The 25121-nt window shown below is 40.2% G+C and overlaps 2 protein-coding genes across 4 annotated transcripts in view; both read left to right on the top strand.

Annotated features, from left to right (window-relative positions):
• The first annotated feature begins 227 nt into the window (after positions 1 to 227).
• On the top strand, positions 228 to 9632 carry LOC135468515 (cyclin-K-like). Its single transcript, XM_064746803.1, has 10 exons — positions 228 to 261; positions 1662 to 1820; positions 2184 to 2265; positions 2481 to 2612; positions 4355 to 4460; positions 4996 to 5053; positions 5909 to 6084; positions 6973 to 7085; positions 7764 to 7803; positions 8213 to 9632. Exons 2-10 carry the CDS (start codon positions 1684 to 1686, stop codon positions 9103 to 9105), a joined length of 1737 nt encoding a protein of 578 aa, XP_064602873.1. The 5' UTR covers positions 228 to 261; positions 1662 to 1683; the 3' UTR covers positions 9106 to 9632.
• Positions 9633 to 12703: 3071 nt separating this feature from the next.
• LOC135468561 (uncharacterized) overlaps positions 12704 to 25121 on the top strand; it is a 34616-nt gene continuing 22198 nt past the window's right edge. Inside the window, exon 1 of one of the 3 annotated variants that reach the window (XM_064746892.1) lies at positions 12704 to 12990. In XM_064746892.1, coding sequence (XP_064602962.1) covers positions 12845 to 12990 — 146 coding nt within the window. In that variant the 5' untranslated portion in view covers positions 12704 to 12844. Of the gene's footprint in view, positions 12991 to 19689; positions 20014 to 22353; positions 22864 to 25121 lie in introns of those variants that run through there. The other 2 variants (XM_064746891.1, XM_064746890.1) reach the window with 2 other exon arrangements.

The following is a 25121-nucleotide window of genomic DNA, read 5'->3' as shown; positions in this document are numbered from 1 at the left end:
ACCATCAGCCTACGAAATCAACGCTGGAATCGTCGAGACTCCAACGGCCAGTATAAGAAAAGGAGTTTTATCTGTGACGAAGAAAAAGATCAATTTAAGAAATGTAAGGTAATTACAGTGGCACACTCTGCGCCTGACATCGCAACAAAAACGGCAACAAAGTTTGAGCTCACATGGTCGAGGGGAGATAACCGTGCTATGACTTCCGCAAACGTCCGCAAAGTCCGCCGGAGCCGAGTTGTACACTGTGAAAGGTGAGAGGTAAGTTTAGATTTTAAGTGAGAATCAGTGTTAGTTGTGTACTCATGTTGTTTAAGTGTATTAATAAATGTTTAAACATTGCAATTCATGTGTTTTTTAGTGATATTACTGACTATATGCGATTTTCCATTCATAAATATGTTCACGTTTCTGAATGTTGAAAATGGTCCAGTTTTCGTGGCCACGATGACAGGTTATGCCGCATGACTGCTCAAGACTAGCTGAATTTCCATACATAAAGTGACAAATGAAGTAGATATTATATCAGTTTCAGAGCAAAATTTGGCTGTTGTAATGGCATTTCTTGAAATCAAAATAACACGGAAGTTTGAATCATGTAAACATCATATGTGACAGTAGCCCTCACCTACAAGGCATTAATCCCAGTGAGCCTGTTGCGCCCTGGTGAACCGCCGATAAAAATCCAAACATAGAATCTGCGTCCAGATCCTATTCTGTAAGGCGTGTCGGAAGTTGGAGGTCATGTGACTAGTTGTACAAAATAACTTCACAAATACTCTGGAAAGCTGACAATTATACAAATCCAACGGATACGAGATCGCTGACAGCGATTCAGAAACAGGCATTTTCCTGTAGAAAAACGTTGGGAAAACCGTTTTCTATGTTACTAAGGGCATCACATGGTCTATAGCTTCTGATCTGTGTTACAGAATTCTGTTCTCAACAGACGCTTGAATCAAGTCCATGAACCCTATAAGGCCTATGAGAGATACGAGTTCTTGGACACTCCACATGGGGGCACTTGCGCATATGCCAGATGGTGGGGTTAGAAAACGCTCCATTTGTCCAATATGCATGTGTGAAGGGCGTGTACCGCCAGGGTTCTGACCCAAACTTCTGGTAAAAGCGCAAACGCCCCAACGCAGAACTCCCGAGAACTCATATCTCTCATAGGCTCTAAATGCCACATACCAGCCTCCTACATACATGTATATATAAGAAGTAAAGGTATGAAACGACTCTTTGCCAACCGACACCACACAATGTCTCCAAAATTCAAGAAATAAAGCCTTGAACCTTCAACTTTTCCACTGGTCTCCCTACCTGGAATTATATATCTGCTTGAATCCACCATTAGTATTTCCAGATTAATGGTATTTTGTCCCAGTGGCACATCGGTTGTGTCCAGGTGTATGGTTGCTCACCATTGGCTGCTGCTGTGGCTATGATACTCTGCCAGCCCTGTATAAAGAGTGGAGTTAAAATAGGCACCATGTGCTACACCTTGTCTACCCCACTAGTCGCCTAACCTCCATCACCTCGTCTAATCAAAACATCAGATACACTGTTTTGTTATATGTGGGCCTGTCGATAAGAATAGTTTCTGGAATTTCAACCTAGAATTTAGAACAAGATTTGATTCTATTTGTCTTTTGCAGTTTTGAAGGAATTGTTACCAGTATGCCTTGCTGGTATTATGAGAAGAAAGAGTTGCGGAACACCCCATCATTTTTGGATAACATTGACCCTAACACAGAGGCACGCTACCGACGAGAGGGGGCAAGGTTCATCTTTGATGCCGGAACAAAATTAGGATTGTATCCTTTATAGATGTCCAATATGCAGATGGTTATGATTGTGTTAAGCCAAAGGGTTTGCTTTGAATCAACTTCAACAATATAGGCAACACTTTTCTGATGCCTGAGTGTGAAAGGTATTCAAAGATAGAGGGAGGTTTTAAATAACTCACTAAGGCACTATCAGGTCATTTGGGTTTCTCTCAAAATTGCTACCACGCAGAAGCTTTTCTTAGTGTTAATGTAAAATTTGCAATTAACCAAATATTTAATTTTCGTTAAGGGACTGTATAATCTAAATCCAGCATACTGGTTAAATGAGGGCATCATCATGATGATAATGGTTTATCGTAGACATTGTTTTCTCCTTGACTTCTTTCTCAGACGTTATGATTCCTGTGCCACAGGAGTTGTCTATTTTCATCGGTTCTACATGTTCCATTCATTTAAAGAGTTCCATCGTTATGTAAGTAACTTATCAGTTGCAGTTGTTTAGACAAACATTTTGTGCTTAATACCTTCAGGTAAGCACAAGCACACCTGAATCCATTGCACAGGCTTTTCTTATTAGCCAGGATTTCAAAGCAATTGCTTACAATGTTTCGACAAATGTACTAAATGTAAGTGTTATATTACAAGTTCATTTGTTACAAGCATCTTTCTTTGTCTTTTTAACTTCAGGTAACTGGTGCTTGCTGTTTGTTCCTAGCTGGAAAAGTTGAAGAAACACCAAAGAAATGTAAAGACATCATCAAAACATGTCGCAGTCTTCTTACAGAACAACAATTTTCTGTATTTGGGGAAGACCCAAGAGTAAGTAGTTCAGCACCTGTATCCACACTTTCTCAGTTCAGCACCTGTATCCACACTTTCTCAGTTCATCACCTGTATTCACACTTTCTCAGTTCAGCACCTGTATCCACACTTTCTCAGTTCAGCACCTGTATCCACACTTTCTCAGTTCAGCACCTGTATTCACACTTTCTCAGTTCAGCACCTGTATTCACACTTTCTCAGTTCAGCACCTGTATTCACACTTTCTCAGTTCAGCACCTGTATTCACACTTCTCAGTTCATCACCTGTATTCACACTTCTCAGTTCATCACCTGTATCCACACTTTCTCAGTTCAGCTCCTGTATCCACACTTCTCAGTTCAGCACCTGTATTCACACTTTCTCAGTTCATCACCTGTATTCACACTTCTCAGTTCATCACCTGTATCCACACTTTTTCAGTTCAGCACCTGTATCCACACTTTCTCAGTTCAGCTCCTGTATCCACACTTTCTCAGTTCAGCACCTGTATTCACACTTTCTCCGTTCAGTACCTGTATTCACACTTTCTCAGTTCAGCACCTGTATCCACACTTCTCAGTTCAGCACCTGTATTCACAGTTTCTCAGTTCAGCACCTGTATCCACACTTTCTCAGTTCAGCACCTGTATCCACACTTTCTCAGTTCAGCTCCTGTATCCACACTTTTTCAGTTCATCACCTGTATCCACACTTTCTCAGTTCAGCACCTGTATCCACACTTTCTCAGTTCAGCTCCTGTATCCACACTTTTTCAGTTCATCACCTGTATCCACACTTTCTCAGTTCATCACCTGTATCCACACTTTTTCAGTTCAGCACCTGTATCCACACTTTCTCAGTTCATCACCTGTATTCACACTTCTCAGTTCATCACCTGTATCCACACTTTTTCAGTTCAGCACCTGTATCCACACTTTCTCAGTTCATCACCTGTATTCAGATCTTCTCAGTTCATCACCTGTATCCACGCTTTCTCACATCACACCCAAACTCATTTCCCAAGCTGGAATCCACCAAATAGCAAGCAATTATTTATACATACAGTGTACATGTACCAACTATGAATGTTGATTTTCTGAGGCCTCGCTTATCAAGATGGCCTAATGAGACCTTTTTGGAACGTGTACATGACAAGACCTGGACTAATCAAGTGATGTGTTTGAGTCTTGCTCCCACCTCACTTGTTTGGTTCACAGGATTCGCACTGATCAGGGAAAATCTGGAATTCAGCGAAAATGCAACTGCCTCGTCCAGACACTGGAATATCAGTGAATTTAAAATTTTAATGGTTTTGTCCTGAAATATCGTGGAATTTGATGTCAAGTGTGCTGTAGCAATTTTCAAAAGTCAGATGGCTCTAAATTCCTTAATGTTTGCTGTCATAGAATATAAAACTCAGAGGTACTGTTACTATGACTTTGTTCCATGTTTTTAAAGAGGTGGTTTCAGAAATGCCACTGTACAACTGTTGTGGGTAGCGTCATGGGTTTGGATATGATTTCCAAAAGTAACCCACTATACTTCCATGCCATTATCACCATGTGGTTTGTATCCGTCAGCCAATCAGTATCAAACAGCGAAGTCATTCCAACCCACAGAAGCTCAGGACATGGACACAGTTTTTCAAAAATGATAGGAAGGAAAACTGAACTTGTAGTACCACACTACCTGATAAAAAGATAACATAACTGAGATAGGTCCCGTTTCTTACCATAAGAACGTATTCCTTGTTTGGCAGGAGGAGGTTATGACCTTGGAGCGGATCCTTCTCCAAACAATAAAGTTTGACCTTCAGGTCCAACATCCCTACACAAGATTGCTACACTATGCCAAGCAGCTCAAAGGTCAGTTCATCTTGTGTTGTACCAATACTGGCATCATGTTCTAGAAGAAAAAAATGATGCTATAAACTAACATGAGGTATTAGCTCTGACTACTCTGTTTACGTAACAAGGGACCTGGATGCAAGATGGCATCAACTGTTTTCCCCCAGGACGTCCAAGCGTTTGCAAATTTGTTCTTGTGTAAGAGGAATCACTCTCAATGAATAGCAATATGCTTTGGTGGCATTTGCAGTAAGAGTGTGTTGTCATGGAAATACATGTATACAGTACAGGTGTTAAAGATGTACATGCCTCTATTATATTCACTTGTAAAATGTATTGACAGTCGTTAAGTTGCTCATGGCTTTACTCAACACTGTTAGTCTCTGACATTTGGTTGCATACTGAAATATCCTAGTCTGTGTATTTCCCTGGCTCTTTCTCTAACAATGAACAGGATTGTCATCATATTAGGGAAGTAATCTAGTTTTCAGTGTAAACTTACTGGAAATATATAAAAAACAATGTGCTGTATAAATCGTATTTTGTACATTAGGTGACAAGCAGAAGATTCAGAAGGTGGTACAAATGGCATGGACATTCATTAATGACAGGTGAGCAGTGTTCACACATGTACTAAAAACACTTATTTAGTTTATGTACATTGTAATTTTCAACATTGGAAGGAAATCATTTTGACTCATTTCTTGATAATGAAAATTAATTCACATTATCTTTTTTCACAGTATGTTGAGAATGCTGGTTGCTTTGAACAGAGAAACTGTTCTGTATACTATAAAGGTTATGAAGTCTTTGTGTTACATTTATTTCCAAGGGCCCACTTGCACAAAAATATCGTTACAATCAATTGTAAACCCTGCATTGACGTTACAATGGGTAGTAAAAATGAGTTTGACTAATTATGCGAAGGGGTGTTATAAGGTGATAGTAACTTTTCAGAGTTACAATAGCCATCTTAAGCCAACCATGACCTGTACATAAAAGTGGTGTACCATTCTAAGTCTATTCAACAGTGTCAAGCAGATTGTAATTTTTCATTGTAAACTACGACTATCATAGCTTACAGCCCTTTCGATTGTATTTTAACACTACGAGTGTCAATTTTATTTTAGGGCTACCAACATAATCTTAGTGATTTACAGTCAAGTTAACGCCTGTGATCTCTTTGTGCTAGTGGCCCTTTGTCACTGTTCAGTGTGTAAGAACACATGTACACATAGTTGCCTGCGTGTATAAAGGCTTTTCCATAACATGGGCTGTAAATGGTGGTGGGTGATTTTCATCAGTTTTCAGTTAAGTGGCATCAACTTAAAATGTTAAAATAATTATCTTATTTCAAACTACAAAATTATTTATATTCATTCATGTATTTCTGTTTTGATATCGTATGTCCATGTTATAGATTACCCATACCAGAGTACTTGAGATGTATATTTGTCTGATTGTAGCATGTGCACTATGCTAAGCCTGCAGTGGGAGCCAGACATTATATCTGTAGCCATGCTCTACCTGGCCACACGGCTCTCCAAGCTGGATATCCAGGACTGGGTGGGTAAACCCCAGGGCTCCAAACTTAAATGGTGGGAAGGCTTAGTGGAGGATCTATCACAGGAACTTATTGAGGGTAAGAACTTTATTGAAAGGCTGCCGTGACTTTAGGCCTTCTGTATGTGAGGAACAGTTATTATAAGCTCACAGCAGTACCTGAAATATAGAGAGCATTAAATGTAGATAGTATTGTCAGGTGAACATGAAAAAGACCTTACTTCACTAATTTATGCACTTTTAAAAGAATGTATGCAATTAGTTCACTCAAGACACATTGTTAATTACCAGCAGAGAGGACTTTTAAATAGTAAGAAGAGGGTTTCCTTCTGTCACAACAGCAGTTTTCAGCAAAAGTTTTTCTGTGTTTCCTTCTTGCCCTGAGGAAGTCAGTGGAAGTCTAATTGTAGCGGTGACAAAAGTGGATACTGAAGCCTTGAATGATACACATTTGTAGGTACAATGTATACTGATGCTATAAAAGTTCGCACCTGTTTGTGAAGTTTCTTAATTCTGTGATAAAAATATTCTTTGGGCAAATTCTGCAGAAGGCTTCAACTACAGCTACATATACATGTAACAGCAAAAAACTCATACAATACATGTAACAGCAAAAAACTCATACAATACATGTAACAACAAAAAACTCATACAATACATGTAACAACAAAAAACTCATACAATACATGTAACAGTAGAAAACTCATACAATACATGTAACAGTAGAGGACGCTTTGTCAGCCTTGCCTAGCCAGTATGGAATTTAAGTGGGCCAAGTATTTCACTGCAATAACATAATATTTCCAGTTAGTATGTACACATGCTGAAATGCTCTCAGTCATTTAACAGTGTTTTCTTGCAGCCGTCAGACACACTGCCACATTATTCCACATGTAACTATCTGTATGGAGTTGACTCAAGAACAAGTGAGCTCTTTACAACCACTGTTCCGTTCACTCACCCTCAGATATCTGCCATCAAGTATTGGACCTGTACTCCTCCAAATCCCAGAAGAGGGAGGAGTCTCCCCCCATGACACCCTCACAGAGGCCTCAGCCCTCTGCCAAGAGAACCCGTAATGTAAGTAGCTGCCATCTGTCGTGTTCCACTACGGTCAGGTGTAGTTTTCACATAATTGGGGTAAAACTTATGGGATAGACTATCATCTCTGTTCCTCAGAATATTTAGAAGGCTCTGTAGGTTTGTTGTTTGGCAGTTGGTCAGATGTTTATGTCTGTTCATCTAAAAGTGTAATCCTGTGACCTGCCTTAATAAAATAAGACATTTATAGATCAGTGTAACTGTACAGTGAACTGTACTTGGTGCAGTAATGGATTTTCATGTACACTGGCAACTCTTCTGATTGCCAAATTTCTCCATTCAAACTGGATGTACTAGTAGTGCAATCAATGCACACCACAAATTTATTTTGGGAAATGTTGGTTGATGTAAGGGGGGTATTTGGGACATCCAGATTATAATAATTCTTTGATCTTCCCTGTGCCACTTTGATCTTCCCTGTGCCACTTTGATCTTCCCTGTGCCACTTTGATCTTCCCTGTGCCACTTTGTTCTTCCCTGTGCCACTTTGATCTTCCCTGTGCCACCATCACCGGTGAGACAATGAGAATCATTCCTTCCTTTCGCTGTCATCTGACAAGTTTTTGAGACAGCATGTTAAAAGACAAATTCTAGTTTCTTTTCCTCTGTATTTATACAAACATACTTGAGATAATCCAGATTGATTCCTTATTTCAGAGCTCCCCACTGGATGAGAGTCTGCCGTCTTCACAAGGCAGTAAGTGACCCATACTTGTACATATACTACTGTGTTAATGCTCAAACAGAACACCCAAGGTCATGTTAATTTAACAGTATTTATGTGAGTGGGGTGATCTAAAGTATTTTTAAATCCCAATGCATCTTTCTGTATAGGTTTATGTGAATATCAAAGTGATCATTCTTAGCACTCTAGTTTTCTGGGGCTGACTGCCATTCAGTGAATTGGTAAAGCTTTTGTTGAGTCTGGCATTCAGCTACATTCAAGTATACTGTATTAATCTTTTGCATTTGTTTTGCCCTGGACCGTGCCTGGTTTCCTCCCACCATAATGCTAACTACATTCATGTACATGTAAGTGAAGTATTTTCGAGTATGTAGTAGAACACAAATCAGATCAAATCAGATCAGATCTTTTGCATTTGTAGAGAACTCCAGTGGTGGGAAAGCCCCAAAACTTGACAATGAGAGAGGACCTTCACGTAGTACGTCTAAGGAGGATTTGGGAAGAAGAGAACCGAAGAGACGTGTAGAGGCTCCCCAGTCTAGCCATGCACCATCTGCTCCATATAGTGGCCCACCCAGCACATACTCTGGAGCCCCACCTGCCACCACCCAGTCAGTACCCACATCACACCCATCCACAGCACCTGCTACCCACCCAGCTGGGCCACCTGGTAGCCACCAGGCGTATCAAGGGGGAGATAACGGTTTCACCCAGTACAATCCTTATGTATCATCACAGATGTATTCCTCATCATTTATGTCACAGGAGGGCAGTCAGTCCATCCAGTCGCTGATCACAGGTGGGGAAGGATCAAACCCGAATTACACAGAACCACCACCCCAACAACCTCATGACTACAACCAGGTGTACCAGCCACCCCCAGGCTATCAGCCCCAACCTTACACCAGCAACCCCCCTCCTCCTGCGCAGCCCTACCCCCCTCACACACAATCTTATCCTAACTACCCACCTCCCCCTCGGAGCTACCCTCCCCCTGTACCCACCTCCACCCAGCCACAAGCCCCAGGCTATGATCCCAGGTTACCCTTTCCTGGAGGCAGTCAGTCCTATCAGCATCCACCACCACCAGCACAACCACAACAACAACAATATAACTACAATCAGCAGTATGGACAAGCAAACTACCCTCATCACCAGACATACCAGCCTCCCCCAGGGGGTCAACAGTTCCCCCAATACAACAACCCAGGTGGACCTCCAAGAGGCCCTCACCCCAAGAAGCCCAAGAAAAGTGATAGCTCCACACCTAATAAGTCCACCTGCTTGGCCACAGTACGGATAACTGGTAGATGATCATAGCATCTAGCTGTCTTTGTAAATATCACAGAGTGAATACGGGTGTGAAAGGCCTTGTTATGTATTGATATGGAATGAATGCTGGAATATGAAACCAGCTTGTATCATAATAAGCGCTGGCAAACAGTAAATGCAGTTACTTGCTAGCTAACAGTGGACTAAATTCTTTCTCTTACTATTTTAGGCCTTAAATTTAGTGTTGTAAAGCAATTGTGTGTTAAGGCCAGATATGAGTTTATAACAGCTTTTCATGAAAATATGAAATTGGAAACTTTTTAAGTTCTATTTTTTTGGGCTTTAGTTTTGTTTGTTTTCCAGTTAAATTTAAGTGATGTTTGGTATGTGTGATATGCACATACATGTAGATCATATTTTAATCATGCTCTGTAATTCTAGCTGAATCTTCTTTGTAGTATCCATATTTTGTGTGGTTTTATGCAGTCTGTATGTCAAATGAAAGTTTAAAATAAATGTCATGCGACCTCTCTATAATTTTTTGTTTAATGTACTGTTTTCTACTCTGTGTAACATTCTTTCAAAATTATAATTCACTTAAATTGCGTCCACGTCAATTTACTCATGATCCTAATATTAGTTTAGGGCCGATCATGTGGGTATGGCCAAAACGCTGGTCTTCCATTCACCAGGACACAAGAGGTAGTCGTTCATTCCCATCTCAGAACAGGCTGTTCTTTGCGGCAATTGGTCGTTACGGCTCATAGGGCCGCTTTATAGGGGGTTGGGGGTGGAAGGACTTGTCGTTCACAAATATGACACATCTTGAGCTCGCACTACAGGTGAAACTGTGTGTTACTTGCCAAAGGGTCAGTAGTTTGTTCCTGGCATTTTAGTTTCCACCTCTATGACCTTAAACTAGTATCAAATCAATAAATTCTAATGGTTTCGTGCTGACCTGATCAGTAGTCGAGTGGACATAAAGGCCAAAGTTGCCACTGATATTCCCGAAGGGGAATGGGTTGAAAAGGTGAGACTCGACTGCTCTGTATTCCTGTTCGATTCCAGTTCATCCGTGGCCCTATAAGACTGTGACTTCGGATAGTCCTGCGCGTGTTTTTCAGCGATCCACAGGGATACAGTACTAAATTTGGCTACAAATAATCTCAAACACACGTCCTTAGGATTCTTGTTGAGGAACGAAAAAACAGGACGGTATTTGCGAATCAGCTTGATTTAATAATAAATGTAGCGGAATTAATTTTGCTGGTACAAGAACTATATTCAATGTGATTTTTGAATTTTAACTTTCTTGTTTCAAGCGCGTCTGATCCATTATTTTCAACCGGCCCCGATGGCTCGGTAGATCGTCCGCTTGAGTGGAGGCAGATCAATGGTCAGTCCTGGGTCGGGTCACACCTAAGACCTTAAAAGAGGAAGTTGTAGCTTCCTCGCTTGGCGTTCAGCATTAAGGAGCTAATGCAACGACTTGTGGACCCGTATCAGTATAATTGCTAGTAATGGACAAGACGAACCAACAAGCTACAGAGGACAAACTATAATGGTAGTAATGGACAGGACGAATCAACAAGCTACAGAGGACAAACTATAATGGTAGTAATGGACAGGACGAACCAACAAGCTACAGAGTATAAACTATAATGACGGTAATGAGGAGGACGAGCCAGCAAGATACAGAGGACAAACTATAATGGTTGTAATGGACAGGACGAACCAGCAAGCTACAGAGGACAAGCTATAATGACGGTAACGAGGAAAGCGATCAAGCAAGCTACAGAGGACAAACTATAATGTTAGTAATGGACAGGACGAAGCAACAAGCTGTAGAGGACGAACTATATTGGGAGTAATGGATAGGACGAAGCAACAAGCTACAGAAGACAAACTATAATGGTTGTAATGAACAGGATGAACCAACAAGTTACGGAGAGCAAACTGCAAACAATACAGATAAGGAGCTATCAAGGGAGTACTGGGCTAACAAATAAGCTAGAGAGAAGGCATAATTAAAACAAATCTAATGAGCAGAATCGACTCCCCACCCCCACCCCCAACAAAAAGCCACAACTACTCAACATAGTGTGCATCTTTATAAATGCCATGTTAAGTAAAGCAGACGTTTAACACAACAAACCGAAAAAGAGATGAAAAGTAATAAAAAAAAATGGTATGACGAATGATGAAAAAATGAATGAATTAATTAATGATTAGTGCTTACCACCATCTCAGCAATAATGCATGCAGCCATCTATTGGTTCAGTTCGTATTTCTGGTGTGTTCAGATTGACCCGACGTGTCAGTTGCTGTAGAAATATGCTGCATGCATTCACATGTTGGTGCAAGTTCTATCAGTTGTCTGTCGTTGTCCTTGATTATGTTGTTTTTTGTTCCGAAAAGTAAAGATATGTAGTTTTGTTCATTTAATAAACGAACAATGTCAGAAAAGAGACAATATGTATTCCTAAAACAACTGCATCTAGATGGCTATTGGCTGAAAAGAGCAAAGCATATATCCCAGAAGTTAGACGAATTAGGGAAGGCGTTATAGTTACAAAACTTCAGTGTAAACGTGCTCTAAGCGACATTTTATTTCTCCAACTATATGGTAGCAGTTTTCATAGGTTATAAGCAATTATCTAACTTCAAGCGAAGACATTAAGTAATGTGTGCAACATGGATCATACAATGAAACTGCTCTCCCCCAGGGCCCTCAATGAGTAAAAATCACACCTAAGACACTAAAAGAGGAAGCTGTAACTTCCTCACTTGGTGTTCAGCACGAAGGGGGTAGTGCAACGACTGGTTGACCCCTATCAGTATAATGGGTCGCGCGGGGCGCCTTAATTGCCATCGGTAAGGCGTCTCGGTGAAGCGGCACTAGATAAAAGAGCGGTGGAAATCCGTCCAGCAACAAGGAGGCATATTACATGCACTCTAAGGATTCCTTCGTCGTCGTATGACTGAAAAATTGTTGAGTACGGCGTTAAACCCCAAGCACTAACTCACTCACTCACTCACTGAGTAAACATGCATTATGGGTGTGGATGCTTCTAGCTCCCCGTATCTCCATCTTAGAACACAGATTTTCAGTATTTTCAAGTTAAAAGCTCCGTACATCTGTTTGTATTTACTTTAATTAGTGGAAAGGTATTTAGAACATGTCCCTCGCTGCCTCAGGGGTCCCGCCTATAACTGATGCGGATAGTCGTTTTATGCACGATCCCACCACCTCTTCCGCACGCTGCTTACAATTCACATAGCGTGTATCGGTATTTCAAGGGAAACTAAGTACAAGTGTAAAGTATTGGAAGCGATCCGGAAAAATAAATATGTGCGAAAGGATGGATATTTTGAGGATGGATATTTTTTTCTGTCAGAACATGATACTCACACACATACGGCTGTGTAAGTTGAATGAACCCCAAATCTACAATATATATAGCACGTGTACGTAATATTTGTCAGTCTAGGGACACAACTTCTGTAGGCTAACACAGCAGAGTCTCGGGTTTGGGTAAATGGCTAGCTCGCCACATCTGATACTAGCTCTACATTTTATACTCCACACAGTACGCTGTAGGTTGTGTGTCTGTATTCCTGTGTTGACACACTTGAACTGCCTCGCCATAAACAGGTTAATCGTATGCACGGCTGAATGATCAGCGACGGAGACACGTTTTCAGTCACCCGTTTGAACGACACTGTGAAATTTGTGTAGAGAACCCGGGTACATACGTCGTATTTGAATTATCTTCGCACCATGGACAAATCGACCATTCTTGTCACGTTGATAGTGGCAGCCATCTGTGTTGGATTGGGCATCATCATTGGTTACTTTGCCATCGACCGCTCGCCGGATACCTCTCGGGGAAATCCGCGTGATGTGTCCGACAAACCTTCAGACAGGTAAGCTATTGTCATCTATTGTTTTAACAGCCCAGTGTTTGCTGTAAGGTAGAGTGACCCAACGCGAGGACGAACAACAAACACAGTGTGCATGTGTGGGTGTGCTTGTGACGATCACCTTTAATACCATATAACGGGGCCTCCGTGGCTCTGTCGGTTAGCGCGCTAGCGCAGCGTACTGACCCAGAAGCCTCTCACCAATACGGACACAGACCCCCATTACAAAAGGGACGATTGTAGTTCTGTGAATTTTAGGGTATAAAGTCTTTTTTTTTTGCTCCCAGGCGTCCATTTTTGGTGCACAGGTGCATGCTTGGTATTAAAATGCTGGAAATTGTCTAAACTTTGAGGAGGTATGAGCTTTATTGATGAAAGTTTGAAATTCTGGGCGAGAGGACACAAGGTGTGAAGTAGTGATGAGGCTGCGAGTGACGTCCCCTCGGCGTTGCTAGGCGCGCCTCCCAGCTGCCGGCATGGAAAGGTCCAGATTTTGACGGTTAACCTATGTCAAGATTTTTATGGCTTCTTTCTCACAGGTTTCCACCCACCATAATGCTCGCCGCCGTCGTATAAGTGAAATATTCTTGAGTACGGCGTAAAACACCAATCAAAAAAAAAAAAAAAAAAAAAAAAATCTTTCTCACAGACTTGGTCAGGTATACACCAAAGCTTATTGGCCACGGAATGTTTGGGACTGAGCTACAGCGCTAGACGTTAACATTGTGGCTTATGGAAAATTAATGGGGGTCCGAGGCCATACGGTCGCTGAAAGTTTTAGACCAGCTTATGCTGGCTTCCTCTCCGGCCACACGTGGGAAGGTCTTCCAGCAACCTGCGTATGGTCGTGGGTGGTATAAGTGAAATATTCTTGAGTACGGCGTAAAACACCAATCAAATAAATAAAAAAATAATACCATACATACAGGTAAACGAAAGTTGCACTGAGTCCTGGACTATTTATTAATTAATATTACGAACTAAGGTAGGATACAAACCTTTCTTTCAGTATTCAATTCTCGCTTTCTACGGACAGAACACGTGCACTTGATACATCTACATTCCGACAACCAAATGATTACGAAAACAAATGTTGTTACATGTGAATCAATGGTTTGGGCATGTCTCATTGTATATATAGCAGCATATTCAATGCAAACGTTACGATATACTGTAACCTTCTCCCTGTCAATATACAAGTATAATTTAATGAATAATTGAGTTCAGTGAAAATATCCAGTGAATCACTTTAATTATTCAATAAATCTTTCCATTTCCTTCAACTCTTGACGTCGAGGCGTTTAAAGTATTCAATATTTTCGAATGCCTCGCTCCGCTGCAACAAGAAAAGTACAGAATCCACATGTCGGTAATGATGCTGAATTTGTCAGTGAAACTGGCGGTGAGTCCTCAAAACTGGATAAGTTTATGGAATTCATGACGAACTCGGTGAGTTATTCAGAAAGCACTAAACACACTTGAACAAACGCAAATGGAAGTTGAGTCACGGCTCACCACATTTGAGCGAAAACAAACTGACATTATTGATAGTATGGAGATAGCTAACAATGAAATTTCAAAATTAAAAGGGAAAGTTGCAGAAATTCAGCTGGAGACTAAAAAAAACTTAATGAACGTGTGTCGTTTCTGGAACAACACAACAGCCTACTGAACGATAGGATTTTACATCAAGAGCGCTACAGTAGATCGCATAATATTCGTTTCGGGGGCATCGTGGAAACAGGCGGTGAAAATGTAAATGACATTATTCAGAACATTATCACGGAAAAGTTAAATCTACCCCGATCCTTTATTCAGAATGAGCACAGAGTTGGCCCTCATAAACCGGACCGAACACGCCACATAGGCCTACTTGTTTAAGTTTGTGCACAAACCTGAACGTATAGTGCTGTTAAATGACTCAGCGTTTGTCATGGAAGATCTTATTCAAGAAGACAGGATAAGCAAGACCTTCTTAATGGCCTACATGAATAAATGCTACCATGGGGGTAAAAAGTTCGATTTGTGAACGGCAGGTTATATGTGAACGATAGGGAAGTGAAACAGTGTGATGTGTGATTTTTTCAGTGCAACCCGTAAAAGTATTTCTGCTACATGATCTTTGAACAGATGTGTTTATGCACACAAACTTAATACAGCACCCCCCTGTATATAAGCCTATGCTCACAGACACCAATGCCCTATTCACAGTTCAGTTCATTCATGTGACACTGTTCTATGCATAGGCTCAGTGGTGAATACACAAAATGTGTACTGTTACGTGTGACGAATATTTAACTCATGCCTAACCGGAATGCGCTGGCCGGCACGTGGATATATCGTGATTTGTAAATCCAGCCTTAATTGTGTTAAATGTATTTTCTTGTTTTTATGCAACTTACGCACGGGGCTCACTTCACATATTGCATGCTTGTTACTGTTTGTAACTGTTTTCCCCCAATGTTATGCACCGAGCTATGCACTAATTTGTTATTTATTGTATGTGCTGGAAGGTCTCAGACTGTATTATATAACCACCAGGTTTCCGCTGCCTCAAGCACTACGTACTTCTCATGCCATGTAATGCCCCTGCCGATTTGCCTGATATCATGTATGCGTGTGTTTTCGTTGTACTATTCTATCCACGAATGTACAGGCAGCTAATGGTAATATCTTCTCGGACTCGAATGATAGATGATGAAATAAGTGATCCATTCCTGGGGCTAGCCTCACATTCACCTTTCTATTGACATGGATGTGTTAATACTTATCAAGGCAAACAATCCCTGTCAGCTAACACTTTTGATCTTAACGATCTGGATAACATGTGTTTCGATCCACTAGACCTAAATGATACACATGCCACCCACACCAGCACTGACGATAGTGATTATGAATTGGCCCATTGCCAGGAAGTACAAAATACTACTTGTAATTACTACTTGCCTTCATCCTTTATATTTGAATCTATTCTACAAATCCCTGATACCAGCTACATTTTTCTCCTACATATGAACGCAAGAAGCGTTAACAAGCACTGACAAAATAGTCAGCTTTATTCATAATCTAAATTTTCCCTTCACCGTCCTTGGGTTCTCTGAAAGCTGGGTCTCTGATAGGAATTCATCACTTTTTGAACTGCCTGGTTATAAGTCCTGTTTTATGTCACGGTCTAAACGCAAGGGTGGAGACCTCGTTTTACATGTGAATGACAGGATAAGTAGTTGCTGTCTCAGAGGAGACTTGAGCAGTATCGATGAAAATGGTAATTTTGAATGTCTATTTTAATTGTCTATTAGTTATCTGTTTAGAAATATGTGCTGGCCTCGGGTACAGATGTCAATATTTTTAATGAGCACTTATTGTCTGTTCTCAAAACAAGCGGAAATGAAAGGGGAAAATGTATTATCGTGGGTGACTATAATATAGACCTTTTTAAGCTAATATGATCACCCAACTAAATCCTTTCTTGAAATAATGAAATCCTGTAATTTCTTCCCTCAGGTAACCAAACCAGTAAGGCTCCAATCTCGATCTGCTACTTTAATTGACAGTTTTTTTTCTAATCAGAAATTTCTATCAGACCTTCTATCAGAAATTTTACTAACGGATATTACAGATCGCTTTCCAGTTTTTATATAATAAAAGCTGACCAGCATAAATTGATGTCAGCACAGCAAACGTAAGCTATCGTAAGTTTACACCAATAGCAAGGAACACTTTTTCCAGCAAATTAGAGCCACAAACTGGGATAATATACTAACTAATCAAGATACAAATTCGGCACTCTCTAACTTTTCTGGATCAGTTTACTTCTATATATGACGGGTGTTTTCCAGTAATAACCATGACTTCCAAAAAATTAACAGAATTAAACCTTGGACATAATTAACCTAAAGTTAATAGTCTCCGTTTTACAAGGAAATAATATTTCGAACGTCAGTTCAACGAAGTAAATCAAGACATAAAAAAGACCTGGAAAATTATTAATGAACTACAGTGTCGACATAAAAAAGTAAGCGTTAAGTCTTCCATATAAATGATAGTGACATTTGTGATGAGACCATGATTGCTAACAACTTTAATGAGTACTTCAGTACAATAGCAAACCAACTAGTGAGCAACATGGACTCCGCAAATGAAGAATTTACAGATTTTCTTGGACAACCAATTAGATAAGAGTTCAACTTTTCGCATGTCTGTCCAAATTTTGTTCAATCTGTGCATCATACATCACTCATGAAGTTAGTGTCAGATGTTTCTGGCCAACTGGTTATTTCTGAATACCTGCAAAACCAAATATATGTTAATCGAACCCAATAACAAGAAAATAACTGCATTTCCCAGTTTGGTTATCTCTGGTAACGAAATTGAAAAAGTTGATAAATTCAAATTTCTTGGTATATTTTTCCGTGAGAAACTGGCCTTGATTGTTCATGTAAGCTCCGTATGGTCCAAACAGTCAAGAAATATAGGCCTTATTTCACACATTAAACACTCTGTAAATAAAAAGACCCTCCTAATCCATTATTACTCACTTATTTATCCATATCTACTATACGGCGGTATATCATGGGGAAACGTATATCAGACACATCTCAAGCCCTTGTACATTGTTCAAAAAAGGGCAATTAGAACAATCACTTTATCAGGCCGCCTTTGCCATATACCCAACCGCTTTTTTGCGAACTGAAAGTCTTACCTCTTGCCGAACTATCTATATTTTTCTACTACAAACTCATATTTACTTTTATTCCATAGACACTAATCCTGTAAGTTTAAAGCCCTGTTTAATCAAACATGAAATTTTAAATCCTTATCACACGTGAGATAGACATCTATCATATCATTTATTCAGAACTTCCGGTCCTAGGAAATGGAACAGGCTTCCTTTAACATTAAGATCAGTTTCTTCGAAATCGCACATTCAGTCTCTTCTACTTTCTGAGCCGCAATCTTCATTCTTACGTTAAAGAATTAAGGCATAGTTGAGGTAAAATTAATACATATATATTTAGAGAGAAAAAAATTTATTTAGACACAAACTAAAATGTCAGCCTCACCCTTCCAATGCTGTTATTTATTATACATACGATAGAACAAGCTCAACCTGAGTTTTATTCTCTCCATGTATTATATCTTTCTAGACTTTATTGTTATCACATTGTGTCTGTATTTTGTTGATGTCTTAAAATCCAACGCATATATTTATAATTGCATGGATAATAAAAAATCAATCAAATCAATCAATCAACTGGAAATGATGCAATTAGTCAATGCTGTTTGAATGGCGAGGACTTTTGTTCTCGTTCACATGATTTTTCTTCTCCCACAACTGTTTTTCTCGTTTTGCGAGAAAACTGCGTCTCACAGCTGTTAACTTTCTACACATGTTCATTACCAAATCGCCGGGCTACCTGCTGGAGTATAAAATTTTACCCACCTGTGACCACTTTTTGGCCATATTGGAGAAGTATGGAAATCTGAAGAAAACTTCTTCTCCAGAACCGCTGATCCGATTCCATTGAAAATTGATACGCATGTACAAGACTACTGGGGGTATCAGGATTGAAAGTTTTATGCAAATCGGTGGAGAAATGTGGAAGCTCACTATTGGTCGATTTAGTCGCGTGATGACCTGTGCTTGAATTTTGAAGAAACGGGATAGCAATTAGATGTAATTTGGTCTGCTGAAAACAACCGTGGTTTTAGTTTTTTCCTGCAATGTATAGTTTATAATTGCAATTATAGCTCATTTTAATGTCATTTTTCAAATGTCACCTGATTGGCCACCGTAATAGCTATGAAGCTGAAAATTGGTCAGTCTATAGATCATCCACAGATCTTCATTTTTGACTGTAAGACCACAGAGCTACGACTGACAGTTTAGCCATTAAAATGCGTTTAAAAACTTGTTATTTTTATTCATAGTCAGCTCGTAAAATTGCAATATTTCCAAAACCGCTAAAGGTAGAAAAACAAACCTGGCAATTTTAATAGCGAACACACCAAGTAGCCTTTGACGTTGTTCTGCTGTTTGGCCAGTCACGCGATTCGGGTGCTATTTTGAATTCTATTGATAAACTTAACCATGTTTTTCTGAAAATAGGCTAATGATCTTTGAATGAAATTTCACTTGCAAGTTTTAGGTATATTGTACTTTTTGTTTAGTTTGGTAGTTGTGCTGTAACTGACCAATGGGATTAGCTTAGAAGTAGGTCAAGTCTAAAAACTGCTCGAAATTATTAAATAAACACACTGTCCAGTACTGATTGACGTCAGGATTAAACATCTGTAAGAATTATTTTTGTTCTTGATACTTTTTTTAAGGTTATGATAACCTTAAAACTCACATAGCGTGTATCGGTATTTCAACGGAAACCAAGTACAAGTGTAAAGTATAGGAAGCGATCGGGAAAACTAAATGTGTGCGAAAATGTGCAGTATAGGCCATCTTCATCACAAGCTTGAAGATGGATATTTTTTTTTATCAAAACACGGTGAAATGTCCATACGGCTGTGTAAGTCGAATGAACCCCAAATCTATAATGTATATAGCACGTGTACGTAATATTTGTCAGTCTAGGGACACAACTTCTGTAGGCTAACACAGCAGAGTCTCGTGTTTGGGTAGATGGCTATCTCATTAGCGCCACATCTTATACTAGTTCTACATTTTATACTCCACACAGTACGCTGTAGGTTGTGTCTGTATTCCTGTGTTGACGCATTTGAACTGCCTCGCCATAAATAGATTAAGCATATGCACGGTTGAAAGATCAGCGACGGAGACACGTTTTCAGTCACCCGTTTAAACGACAGTGTGAAATCTGTGTAGAGAACCCGGGTACATACGTCGTATTTGACTTATCTTCGCACCATGGACAAATCGACCATTCTTGTCACGTTGATAGTGGCAGCCATCTGTGTTGGATTGGGCATCCTCATTGGTTACTTTGCCATCGACCGCTCGCCGGATACCTCTCGGGAAAATCCGTGTGATGTGTCCGACAAACCTTCAGACAGGTAAGCTATTGTCATCTATTGTTTTAACAGCCCAATGTTTGCTGTAAGGTAGAGTGACCCAACGCGAGGAAGAACAACAAACACAGTGTACATGTGTGGGTGTGCTTGTGACGATCACCTTTAATACCATATATACAGGTAAACGAAAGTTGCACTGAGTCCTGGACTATTTATTAATTAATATTACGAACTAAAGTAGGATACAAACCTTTCTTTCAGTATCCATTTCTCGATTTCTACGGACAGAACACGTGCACTTGATACATCTACATACCGATAACCAAATGATTACGAAAACAAATGTTGTAATATGGGAATCAATTATTTGGGCATGTCTTATTGCATATATAGCAGCATATTCAATGCAAACGTTACGATGTACTGTAACCTTCTCCCTGTCAATATACAAGTATAATTTAATGAATAATTGAGTTCAGTGAAAAATATTCAGTGAATCACTTTAATTATTCAATAAATCTTTCCATTTGCTTCAACCCTTGAGATCGAGGAGTTTAAAGTATTTAATATTTTCGAACAAGAAATGATGCTTTTAGTCAATGCTGTTTGAATGGCGTGGATTTGTCATTACAGTAATAATGAAGGAGTAATCTCTAACACGTAAACAATAAAACAGTGAAGACTTTATGTCATTTGGTAATTAATAACACCTAAAGAATGAAACAGCGAAGACAGTATGATAATTGGTAATCTTTAACATGTAATCAATGAAACTATGTCCAGTGGTAATCTCTAACCAGTAAACCATTAAACAGCGAAGGCAGTATGATAATTGGTAGCCTCCCGCATGTAAATACTGCAACAGCGAAAACAACCATGATAACTGGTAGCTTCTAACGTGTAAACGTTGAAACGCCCAAGAGAGTATGATATTTAGTAATCTCTAAGACGTAAACGAGGAAACAGCGAAAACACTATGATAATTGGTAGCTCTAACACATTAACGACGAAACAGCGAAGACAGTATGATAGCTTGTAGCCTTCAATACATGAGGAATGAAAACAGCTAAAATATTGGAAAACGGAACCGGGGTTTCTCGAAAATGTCCAGTGCTGGAGTTGAACCCCTTCCTCGCACGTCAAGGTCGCGCAATTTGCAAGTGAACCAGATCCTGTACCCCACACTTTCACATATGCGAAGATCTCTAATGGCTTGACAGGTTGAGTATACAATGTATGCTTCAGCTAATCATGCTACAATGAAAAACAAAAGGCTGACGGAGGCATAGGTCAAAACGTTACACCACCAGTTGTCCACGTCTCCTTTGTGTACATCACGTAAGTAGAGCTGATGCATAAATATTTTGATTTGCTGTTCGTGATACAGCATAATTCTTTACGACAGCCCATAGGGCATCGTAAACCGGATGTCGTAAACAGAATGCCTGATGTATCCGTATTTCAGAGCATGGCGAACTCAATGACATATGCCTGTGTCTGTCATAATACTGAGAACCGAATGGTTGATCACTGTGTGGTTTGTAATATCGTCAACCGAATCGCCGATGCCAACTTGTTTTGTGATATCGTAAACCTGCGTGTTCCAGACTCGTGAACCACTGTGTGGTTTGTATTATCGTCAACCGAATCGCCGATGCTAGCTTGTTCTGTGATATCGTAAACTTGTCGTGTTTCAGATTATCGTGAACTCAGTGGCTTGTATGTTTCTTCCACGATATCGTAAACCTGCGTCTTCCACCATAACGTTGACTCAATGGCTGGTCCCTACATGCCTTTTCCACGATATCGTAAACCTGCGTGTTCCAGACTCGTGAACCACTGTGTGGTTTGTAATATCATCAACCGAATCGCCGGTGCCAGCTTGTTCTGTGATATCGTAAACTTGCGTGTTTCAGATTATCGTGAACTCAGTGGCTTGTATGTTTCTTCCACGATATCGTAAACCTGCGTCTTCCACCATAACGTTGACTCAATGGCTAGTCCCTACATGCCTGTTCCACGATATCGTAAACCTGCGTGTTCCAGACTCGTGAACCACTGTGTGGTTTGTAATATCATCAACCGAATTGCCGGTGCCAGCTTGTTCTGTGATATCGTAAACCTGCGTGTTCCAGATTCGTGAACCACTGTGTGGTTTGTAACATCATCAACTGAATTGCCGGTGCCAGCTTGTTCTGTGATATCGTAAACTTGCGTGTTTCAGGGAGGTACCTGGGAACTCAGAGGCTGAATCCCTGTTTGTTCCACGCTTGTTCGTAAGCCAAATGGCTTGATTAAACACTTCCACAAGTGTCTATGCACAGCTTTGATACTCAACCGTGAACGTGCTGGGGTAAATACAGCTAGACTTGTCTTCACACATAAGTGTCGTGTGCAGATAAATTGCATCGTCTCGTGTTTAAATAATACTTTTCACAATAATTCCCTCACTGGGTCACGTGACATTTCTATGTTTCGTATAGGCCTTACTTCATATAATTAGGCTTTTTCGACTTTCTGTTGACTTAGGTCAGCATGTGTACCATGTATGTCTCAAGACTGAAATGGAAGGTTTAGGTAAACATTGTCTGACGATGTTAGTCCTGCCTCTAGTGACGAGCACAAAAGGAGTAACGGTGGACTCGGGTGTCAGAGCACTAAGCTGCCACCCCAGAGTACAACCAGACAGGTATACAAGTAGTCTCGTTAATCAAATTCTTCCAAAATGCAGAAGCTGGTGATTGCCATAGCGAGCGTTTTGGCCATGCTTTGCCTTGGTTCTGGAGTTATCATTGGATACTTCGTGGCGAATAGATCGCCAGTGGCTCCCCCGAACCGAGTGAAGAGGTCTTGTGACCAGGGAGGTACCTTCACCAGCGCTGCAGTTAAAGGGTAAGTGACACCGTAAGGGGCATTTTAAACTGAAGTCCCGAATCTCACATTCTGGGTGTAATTGTCTGTGATGTCATGTGTAGAGTTGAGCTGGTAAGTTCATCACAGCCAGTTCGTCATAAGATGGAAACTGTTCCAACTCTTTTCAAGATGTATAACCAAGGCTATACAAAACTCCGGAAGCACAATGTGATAAGCTTAGATAACCTTGGACATTCCGGTCTGTCTGCTGTATATGTACCTTACAGTGAGACAAACCAGGCTTTTCATCCGCAATATTCTGTCATAAATCATTGGAGACCAGCTGGGTTCAGTTTCACGAAGCTCTCTTGACGTTAGGAGATCGCAACTACCCTGACGACGTAATGCCCACAGTACTGGTTGCCGTGGTAGTTAAGTGAACGTAACGTTAAGAGCGCCTTGCGTAACCAGGCCCAGGCCATGGGATCAAAAGACGATCTTACACTTAAGCCAAAATTTCAAATCACTTTAAAATTGTTATTTCTAACGTAACAAGATCAAAATATTTCCTTGACAACGTAAACTCTGGGTAAGTTATTGTAAAAAAATTTCAGCTAAACATAAAGGAACATACTAAGTTTAATGATTGAAATTTTGGCTTAAGTTTAAGATCGCTTCGTGATCCCAGGGCCATATCTTCTTCTCCAGTTGATGATCCATCCTAATACCCTTAATATTTTTTGCTTCGTGGCTTTCAGGACTCGTCCTAGTAAATGTGTATAATTAGCCCAATACATGTTTTACAAAGTTCTTCATCACACTGTGTCTGCAGTCCTATATTTGAGCAGAAAAGTTTCATCCTTATGACACCACATACGTTTTCCATGCAGTTCTTCAGGTATCTACTATTATCTTGACATTCAGACAGTCATCGAGCTCAAGCAATACTGAATAGTTTGAAGCTACCTGTTAGGTTCCTCGTGCTGTTTTCTGAAGTATACCGGCCACGTCATCAACGTTGCAAAACAGCGGGTACTACTTTGTTTGCCGTAGGACCGTCTCAGTCGTGCAGGTCATGTTGTCAGACTTAATCTTCTCTACCCTCTGGGTATACATAAGAATTCCCTGAACATGTTACCCTGCTGAAGAGGTGCTACACAGTTCACAGAGGTCTTAAGCGTCTATGTTCGCAGAGGTGAACTGAACTGAAAGACATCAAAAATAGTCAGCAAAACTTTCTGCTTGGCATTACAGTAAACTATCACTGTATATAGTTACGGTTTACCATACCATACACAGTGCTGTGTAGCTCTCAGTCACACAGTTACATTCGCTACCCATCCTGAATTATAATCGACTCTACACCCTTCGAGATTGTGACCCTATCTTGTTATACATGGTCATTAAGTTTTCCCACTCAGTGAGATTCCTTCAAGCCACGTCCCAATCACCTATAGCACATTCTCGTATTTGACTGGTCAGAAACAGCTTATCCAAGTGGAATGGATGCCATAGTTTTCAAGTTTTTTTATTATTTTCTTTTTATTTTTTTAGTTACCTGTATCACTTTCAGCAGTGTAGGCTATAAAGTTTTGATGAATACGGCCTACATAGCTTTACGGATTAAAAAAAATGTAAAAAAAAAAAAACCTGGCCAAAACAGCACAACGCTATTCACTAGCTACCCACCAGAACAAAACTATTGCCAAAATCATTTTGACGTCGCCGTTACACCTAAGGCAAACAAAAACTCTCGGCATTGTTGGATACTACACGGACTACATGTAAGTGTGTACGGATTGAGCTATCGGGGCAGATGCCGGCATCTGGCTTTTTGGACGCAAAACAGCAAAGAACCTTGCACGGACTTGTATATATGCTTGAGCACGAAAAAGCAGAGGTGGATGTTTTGTCGGACAGTATCATACACTTAGGAATAAATCTTCAGAATGATTCAGGATTTTAAATGTGTTCCATAAGATTTCATTTCAATTTTAAGTTCACAATTAAAGCTGCTGTTACGTCCCTTATGGAAATACAGGTGGCCAAGCGTCAAGGTCCATTTAAAGCTGTTACGTTCCTAACCGCTGGCCGGTGGCCAAGTATCATGGCCCAATTAAATGGCAAATAAGATGACACTATGAAAGTATAACGAATAGCTTCATTGAACTGCCAAAGTACATAGACAATGGAAAATTCAACACATTCAACCTGCATGTACAAAATTACGTTGGAGAAAAATATGACAAAGATGAAAAATAATCAACTGGATTTGAACCCCACACACAGATATAATA

The sequence above is a fragment of the Liolophura sinensis genome, chromosome 6, assembly GCF_032854445.1.
Source record: "Liolophura sinensis isolate JHLJ2023 chromosome 6, CUHK_Ljap_v2, whole genome shotgun sequence".
In the NCBI taxonomy this organism is placed as follows: domain Eukaryota; kingdom Metazoa; phylum Mollusca; class Polyplacophora; order Chitonida; family Chitonidae; genus Liolophura; species Liolophura sinensis.
Note: the sequence above shows the minus strand (reverse complement) of the source record. Positions and strands in the feature narration are given on the sequence as shown.